General features: G+C 37.6%; 1 protein-coding gene across 5 annotated transcripts in view; it reads right to left on the bottom strand.

Moving 5' to 3' along the window:
- LOC115215076 (transcription elongation regulator 1) overlaps positions 1-7,461 on the bottom strand; it is a 91,930-nt gene extending 84,469 nt beyond the window's left edge. For 3 of the 5 annotated variants that reach the window (XM_036505439.1, XM_036505438.1, XM_036505437.1), the window contains exon 1: positions 7,256-7,461. In XM_036505439.1, coding sequence (XP_036361332.1) covers positions 7,256-7,419 — 164 coding nt within the window. In that variant the 5' untranslated portion in view covers positions 7,420-7,461. The remainder of the gene's footprint in view (positions 1-7,255) is intronic. The other 2 variants (XM_029784234.2, XM_029784233.2) reach the window with 1 other exon arrangement.
- Positions 7,462-9,251: the final 1,790 nt, after the last annotated feature.

The following is a 9,251-nucleotide window of genomic DNA, read 5'->3' on the forward strand; positions in this document are numbered from 1 at the left end:
ACCTTGCTATAGAGGAGGGACATGGTTACCCAGAGAGAGAGGTCAAAAACCAGAAACAAGTGTACTGATGTAAAAGTGATACTTGGTTACCTAGTCAGAGGGAAAACAAGAGAGAGAGAGTGACCAAAGGGTAAGAAAGTAGGAAATAGCAAAAGTGTGAGAGAGCAGAAGTGATAGTGTAGTGCTAGGGTATACTCAGAACAAAAATGAGCATAAAACCTGGTTAGAAAAATAAGGTGGTGGGGATGTGGGGAACAGTGATACAGTGAGCAGGGCAGTTGAGAGCAAGAAAGGGGATTGGAAAACAATCATAATGTATGAGGAGGAAATGTGAGGAAGAGAAAGATGCAATTAGGAGTTGTAGTTTGATTGTGTGTGTGTGTGTGTGTGTGTATATATATATATATATATATATATATATGTATGTATGTATGTGTGTACATCATACTACCTGTGAGAACTGAATGAATAAGTGACCTGAAATCACTAGGCACCCCACTGGTCATCTTCTGATTGACCACTCCAAAATATTCCATTCCATTTATTCTTGAAATACTTAACTCTCTTTCCCCCTATGTTTTCAATTACTATTTTTATATTTATTTTTACCTTTAGCTTTATTTAATTTTTTTCCTTTTTCTTTCTTATACATACGTGCTTTTGTATTTGTTTATATATTTCTTTTACCATTTAAGAAGAGTAACTCGCTGTAAACATTATTTTTCAATAAAAATTATCCCCACAAAAAAGCCATCTCTATTCATTTTCTCAAATATATAAATAGAAATAGAAATGGCATGACAACAAAAGAATGAATGAGACCTCGATATCATGTATTCACATAATATTGAGGTCTCATTCATTCATTTATCTGTGTATATAATACGCACGTGTACGTTTCCCTGTTCCGACATCATGTGATCGTTGTACACAAGTGACGTACACTTCCAATCTTACATGAAGTCATGTAAACCTTGCCTGGAAACAGGCGAGAACCGGTAACTACAACGGTATGTAGGTGTAGAAAATTTGCCTCAACCAATTCCTTATGACCCATGCAAACATGGAAATGTGGACATTAAATAATGATGATGCAATGGTTTGAAGACTTTTGAGCATGAGATTGCTGAGAGCTGAAGGGAGAAGAAATAAACAACAAAAACAACAACTACTCCTGCAATACAAATACTGGGTGATTTGTCAATAGTAGAAGTAATGGAAGAACAGATGCAAGTTTAACAGAAGACATTAGTGAACAGATTGAGTTTAAGACTGAATGCTCAATAGATTAAGCTTTGAATATCAAAAGATACAGGTTTAAAACAGTCCACTCCTTTGCTCCCTCCCATATTCTGGATGCTGCAGTCAATGGAAGGGTCACTGCTTCCGTAACCAAACGGAAGAAACCTTGAAGTATCAGGACCTGACAGTGAACTATCTCTTCCAACCTGTGGCGTTTGAGACGTTCGGAGGGACTAGGCCATTAAACGGGAAGTTCTTGTCATTGGTCACTCCTTGAACAAGTGTTTTCTGCTATAGCCCTGGGCCGACCAAAGCCCTTGAGTAGATTTGGTAGACGGAAACTGAAAGAAGCCCGTCGTATATGTGTGTGTGTCTTTGTGTCTGTGTTTCTCTATCTCTACCACAGCTTGACAACCGGTGCTCGTGTCTTTACGCCCCCATAACTTCGCGGTTCAGAAAATGTGACTGATAGAATAAGTACCGGTACTTAAAAATGTGCAAGTTTGAGAAGTCTTGGTCAAGAAATGCAGGTAGTGATAGCTTTAATAAAACACAAGTGGCAGGTTTCATAGAAAACTGAATGGTCATTAGCAGCAAGTTCCAAAGTAGACTGAATGGCCAACAGCTGCAACCTTAAGATAATGATCAACAGATGCAGGTTTAGCAAAAGATTCAATAGTAAACAGATGCAAAATTTTGGCAGGCTTAATAGATGTCAATTGCAGAATTAGAGGTTGCTTTAATTGGTAACTGGTCAACAGATATACAGTTAAAGGCAGTTTTAATGGAAGACTTAGATTAGTAGTTCTCAACCATTTTTTTTTTTTTTTCACTATGGAGCTCCTTTGATTCTAATTTTACTCGGATGGAACTGCATAGCCGTTTGATATTTAAAAATCCCATTATACTTTTATTAGGAATTCTATTAAAAAAGATTAAACTATTTTGTGTATTATAGAAGAACTAGCAGTATCGCCTGGCGTTGCTCGGGTTTGTAAGGGAAATAACTATATAAGCATTTTTAGAGATGTAAAGTATAATAGCCATCTCAATATGGCTAACCACAAAGGGGGGTTTTACTGTAGCTTTTTACGTTCTGAGATTTAATAATAAATTTTTAGAGAGTTACTTCCTTTATATATGCCAAAAATGCATTAAAAATGGGAAAAAATTATGGTAAATTTTTTTTTAAATCGTAGACTCATCGTAGACACGCGCTAATACCCAGAAGGGCTCGATATGAATCACGACTATAAGATACCCGGTTTTGGTTAAGCTGCACCACAAAATGTGGGAGTAGTTAGGAATCTAAATCGTAGGAGACAAACACACAACCTTACTTTTATATATAAAGATTTATTGCACATAATGTTTAACAAGAAAATCTTATGTGGACCCCAATTGAAAACCAGGGCCTAAGATGAACAAGTAATGATATATTTTACAGAAGACAATCTTCAAACATCTACAAGTATTGTTACATTTAATAAAAGACTTGATAGTCAATAGATATAAGTTTAATAGATTACTAAATGATCAAGACAATAGCAGGTTTGATAGAAGATTGGAGTGACAACAAATGCACAGGTAACAGCTTCAATAGAAGACCAAATGATCAATAGATGCAACAGCAGAGTTTCAATATATGCTTGGTCAACATATGGGTATGTTTAATTAAAAGATTATATGATCAACAAATGCAAATTTCACAGAAGACTTAACGGTCAACTAAGGGCAGAAATGACAGTTTAATAGAAGACAGAGCAATCAACAGATGCATTTTATTGGCAGGTTTAATAGAAAAGTAATCAACAGTAGCTCAATTAATATCAGATTTACTAGAAGACTAAATGGTCAACGAAGGCCAGAAATAACAGCTTTAATAGAAGACTGAACAGTCAACAAGTCCAAGTATTATAAGATTTAATAAAAGACTAAATGATCAAAAAGATGTGCAAAATGTTACAGGTTTAATAAAAGAATGAACAGTCAAAGATGCAAATAGAGGACTAGTTTAATGAGACTGAATCGCTAAAGATGCAATTAATGACATACAAGACAATGTTCAGATTGACACATTGTTACAGTTTATTGAAAGAATGATCAAAGATGCAAGTAGTGACAGGTTTACCCTTTTGATACCAACCCGGCTGAAACTGGCTCTGGCTCTGAATACAAATATTCTGCTTTCATAAGTTTTGAATTAAAAATCTTCCACCAAACCTTAGTCACAATTTATGTCCCTAACACTAGCTGAATGATAACTAAGTTATTTTACTAAATTCTTTGTTATATTTAAAATTAATTAAAAGAAACACAGAACATTTCAAAATAAATACAGTAACGAAAGGGTTAATATGAAACTGAATGCTTGAGATGGATTCAGTGACATACCATTATCACCAACAATGTCGGTTTTCCATGCTGGCAAGCTAGAGAACTGTACCAGGTTCTGCTTTGGCATAGTTTCTACAGATGGATGCCCTTCTTAATGCTAAGCACATTACAAAGTACACTGAGTGCTTTTTACATGGAACCAGCACCAGTGAGGTCACCATTGTAACTTACAAGACAAATTCCCCCTCAACTGTTGGAAGAGGCTTCATGCCAGGCGATCAGATGTTAAGATACGATAGAGGGATAGAAACTGGTGTCCTGTTCAGAAGAGATACATGGTTACGCTAGTTGAAGAAAGGAGAGAAAATAATGTAATTTGAATGTTCAACAGATGCAACTTTAAAAGGAGATTAAACAGTCAATAGATGCACAAGGAATAGGCAGATCTAATAGATGCAGTGCTCAATGATACATGATGGGGCAGATTTAATGAGACTGAATGGTCAACTGAGTCATGTAATGGCAACTTGAAAGGAAAACTGTCAACAGATGCCAACAAACCAGCAGTTCTAATAGAAAACAGACGAGTCAAGAAAAACAAATAGCAGCAGCAATAATAGTAACACATAAGCTGCACTCAACATGGCACCTTTGACAAGTGTCTTCTACTGTAGCCATAGGCTGACCAAAGCCTTGTGAGTGGATTTGGTAGACAGAAACTAAAAGAAGCCCGTGTGTGTGTGTGTCTTTGTGTTTGCGCCCCACCGTCGCTTGACAACCGGTGCTGGTTTGTTTACGTCCTCGTAACTTAACGGTACCAGGCTTTAACAATATGAACTGAGGTCGATTCGTTCGACTTTAAGCCCTCAAAGCGGAGTCCCAGCATAGTGACTTGGACCAACAAATACAGTGACGTCTGTCCACCATTAAGGGGTGTGGATTGGTCAGTCAGATCCAATAATGGTGAGAACAGCCGGGCAGGTCAACTGATACACTAGTGACCATCAATTGTGGCCAGCTGTAATAGGACAAGCCAACCAAGGAGTGTCTACGAGATCACTCGAACAGTAAGCAATAGCAGTCGAATACACCCTTCCTGGCTAATGGAATTCGGGACATAACACTAAAAATGCGGAGAGGTCATGGAAGGCTCAATCTGAGCTAAATTAAGAAAATCAGTGATAGAAAAAGTCCAACCAACATAAAAGGCTTCATAGAAATAAGAGGTATAATTTCTTAAGATCACATTTTACTGTTTTAAAATGAAGGCAGGGGCACAAACAATTTAATTCTGGATATGCAAAATGATGGGATAGTCACGGCTGGAACGTCGTTCATAGCACATAAAGGTCTACGTTCTCCCAACTCTGTCCAGAAAAAAAATCGCCGTTTAAATCATTTTTCATTCACACACGCACACACATATATATGTGTGCAAGGTTTGTATTAGTGTGCGTGTGACTAATTAGCACTAGTACGTGCGTGCATACACAGGCGTCCTGATACTATGTACTTGTGAGTAACTATAAACTCTAGCGTGTGTGTACGCGTACGAACGTCCGGATACACTATGGCACTACTAGTGGGTGTGTAACACTATATGCACTTGTATGTATGTACGTACGTGAATGTATGTGTGCGCCTGCTTGTGGCCAGGCGGGACATCTCAACGACCATGATAATACATCTTATTACAATATACAAATCACTTTGTCACTCTATTATACACACATATGTATGTGTATATGCAATATATGTATGAGTGTATGCACATGTGTATGTGTGTATATGGTGATCTTCCATATCGAATGTATGCCGTATATATATATATATATATACATATATATAGTTCCATCTTTTTGTCCGATGAACGACAACGGGAAACTCAGAGTAACAGGTTTTGTTGAATTTTCTGCTGCTTTAAATAAAGCATATTACTCTACCACTGGTATTTGAGTACTCTTTTTTCCACCTTGTTTCACATTTATGTGTTTACTCCGGTATATATATACTAAGTAATTAAGGGTTTAGCAACGATTTGGCTCACCACACACCGAATTTAGAAATAGCAGTCAAAGAGTTATGGCTATTCTTTCTACTTAAAAGGGAGATCCCAGTTAAAAGCACATCACTTAAAAGGCAAACATATATATATATATATATATATATATATATATATATGATTGTGTATGCAGGCACGCACAACTGTCTGTTGCATTTAATGTGTGTATATATGTATCGCGTATAGATTCGATGACAATATACATATATATATATATATATATATACACACACATATGATATACATTATGGGCACATCGACATATAGTTTCTTCCGGTGTATTTTTATGATTGAATACATTAGTGGAGCAACAGTGAGAAAGGTAAGTGGAATTTTCCACACTAAAATTCAAAACAGGCAGAGAATTTATTGCAATAAATATCTCCGCTCTGCTTCCCACTTTCACGTTTTTCACTTCACTTTGAACTGGACAAACACAACATGGAATTAGAAACCTAATTATAAAGACATACATAAAGAAAAGAAACATGCATACACACACACATGCACGCATATATATATATATATATATTTAGACACTTATACATATATAGACACATACACGCATATACATAAGTATAGACATACACAAACACACACACATGTGTGTATGAGTATACACATATCTATACATAGAAGAGAAATATATTGATAAACTAGAGAGGGAGAGAAGCATAGATACATATAAGGAAAGTGATAGATAGATATGCTAAGAGAGGGGGAGAAAGATACACTTACATACAGAGAGAGGGGGAAAGAAAGATACAGAGCGGGATAGATACAATATAGAGGGAGAGAAGAGAGGCGTAGATATATATATATATAGGGAAAGTGAGAGATAGATACGCTAAGAGAGGGGGAGGAGACAGATATACAACATAGAGAGGGGGGAGAAAGATACACTTACATAGAGAGGGGAGAAATATACACTTACATAGAGAGAGGGAGAAATATACACTTACATAGAGAGAGGGAGAAAGAAAGATACAATATAGAGGAAGAGAGACGTAGATACATATAGGGAAAGTGAGAGATAGATACGCTAAGAGAGGGGGAGAAAGATACTTACATAGAGAGAGAGGGATAGATACAATATAGAGCAAGAGAGAAGAGAGGCATAGATACATCTAGGGAAAGTGAGAGATAGATAGACTAAGAGAGGGGGAGGAGACAGATATACAACATAGAGAGGGGGGAGAAAGATACACTTACATAGAGAGAGAGGGGATAGAAAGATAGAGAGTGGGATAGAAAGAAAAATACTGTATATAGGCACTATATACACTAAAATATATACATGTAGAGAGAGCGCGCGTACATACACCAACACATAGTGTATATGCGAGGTAGATAAGCTATGTAGACATAGACATGATGAGTAATAGCACAAATGAAAGCAGTTAATGTGGCTTTAATAAACGTGGTTTTATTGGCATATGCATATATTTGGGAGGCTTTTTTTATGTGTATATATAAGTATTTGTTTTCGTGAAAACGTAAGTGTAAGGAATAATGTCCTGGAGAGAAGAAGACGGCGCTGATTATGAAAATATTACAAGAGAAGAAGATAACAATTGGCATGACAGAAACAGAGATGGATGATTAAATTCTCACCTGGGACCTCTCATACCAAAGCCACCTCTGGGACCTCTCGGGGGGCCAGGTCCCATAGGGTATCTATTCCCCATCGGTGATTTATAGCCGTCATTATCTGGTTTGTGCGAGTCTTGATTGTTTGAGACATTTGAAGCCGAAGATGATGTATTGTCTTCCGCCATTACGTCGTGTGCCTGAGAGAGAAACTGCAAGGGATTGTGGGTAACGACCAAGACTCCAGCCAATCAGCCAATCAGATCGCTCCGTTTCCGCTACGTATTAACACTGTTAGTATCGTTAGTTCTTCTCCTGTTGGACTGAATTTCTACACGCAGCCAGGCACGTGTTCATGTCCCTCTCTTGCTGTCCTGTACAGGCCTACATCTTCATCTTATAATATAATATTCGTAGTTAAGATGCTTTGATATTAAATCAACCCCTTCCAAGAATTCCATCATTAAACTCAGAGCGTAGAGGGCCGAAATCCCCACTGCCGACGCTCTAATTGTCTTCAACCAATCTATATACCATAACGCCGGTATTTCCTTCTCCTGGTCATAAAACTACCCAGGCTGAAAAACAAAAACTATCTTAAAGTAATTTATACACTCGTTCCAGCTATTATCTTTGTTTTCGGTCTAATATGGTAATTCCATTCATCTCTAGAATCCCTGACATAAAATCGACCCCGCTCTCTAAAGAAAAATGCCAAGCTGAACTCAGAATGTCTAATGTATTTTTTTTTTTTTACCTTAGGCATAAGGGCTGAAATTTAGTGGGGTGGAGTTGACCGATTATTTTATCGACTAAGTACTTATTTTATCAATCTCAAAAAGATGATAAGCAAAGGCGACCCCGGCGGTATTTAAACAATCTAATGTACTATAATGACTATATTTCTTTAGCTTGGTCACCATTATCCAGGTTTAAATCAATAAATAATTATCCGCAAACGCAGCCAAGCACGTGTTTGCGTCCCACTCAGGCTGTCCCATTCAGACAAACATCCTTTTTCAGATTTATTAATATCTAGGACATTACAGCAGATTCCACCCTGGAAAGATGAACCCAGAATATATAGGGTTGTAAATACATCTCCGTCTACAACGCTGTAAAGACTACTAAGAATCTACGTGCTGTATAATTGTTTCTAACAAAGATACAAGAAATTAGTCGATTAAGTCAATCCTCAATATTTGACTGGTACTTTATCTTATCGCCCCTGGTGAGTTCACTATTTACCTGCCCTGTGAACCACGTGATACACAGGACACATTTTCCTTGCGTCCATGCATCATACATTCTTTTTTTTTTTTTCGACCACTGGTGTAACTTGGGACTTGCGAAAGGAAAGCTTGCTTCGAACAGACAAAGGGTTAAAGGTAAAATAGGAAAGTCAAAACGTAAAAAGCCGGAATAAATAATGCAATGCATTTATCCGGCGCCAACTTTTCTGCCACTTCAATGTTTCTAGCATAAGCACGAGGCTTGAAAATTGTGGGAGTGCCATCGAAGAAATGCAGAATGTTAACTCAAAAGAGCCAGAACAAATACTGACACAGTCTGCGACTCCTTTGCTCCCTCCCATATTCTGGATGCTGCAGTCAATGGAAGGGTCACTACTTCCGTAACCAAACGGAAGAAACCTTGAAGTATCGGGACCTGACAGTGAACTATCTCTTCCAACCTGTGACGTTCGGAGGGACTAGGCCATTAAACTGGAAGTTCTTGTCAATGTTGGCAGCTCGCCTCACCGAGGTGCCAGGGGATACCTGTAAGGGCGCTTGGCTTTCCCAACGCCTTAGCCCCACCATTACCCATGGTAATGCTGCTAGCATGCTGGCTTGCTTCAGTAGGCACTGTTAAACCTTATCGTGTGCGATCTGTTGATGTGATAAAAAAAAAGTTCCCCATAAATGGTTTCAATACAGTTTGAACAGAAAGATTTCGAAGAATTAGATGAAAGTTCTCCGGTAATTTTCTTTCGTGTAAATAAATGTTTTATGTTAATTTT

The sequence above is a fragment of the Octopus sinensis genome, linkage group LG8 (genome assembly GCF_006345805.1).
Source record: "Octopus sinensis linkage group LG8, ASM634580v1, whole genome shotgun sequence".
Lineage (NCBI taxonomy): Eukaryota > Metazoa > Mollusca > Cephalopoda > Octopoda > Octopodidae > Octopus > Octopus sinensis.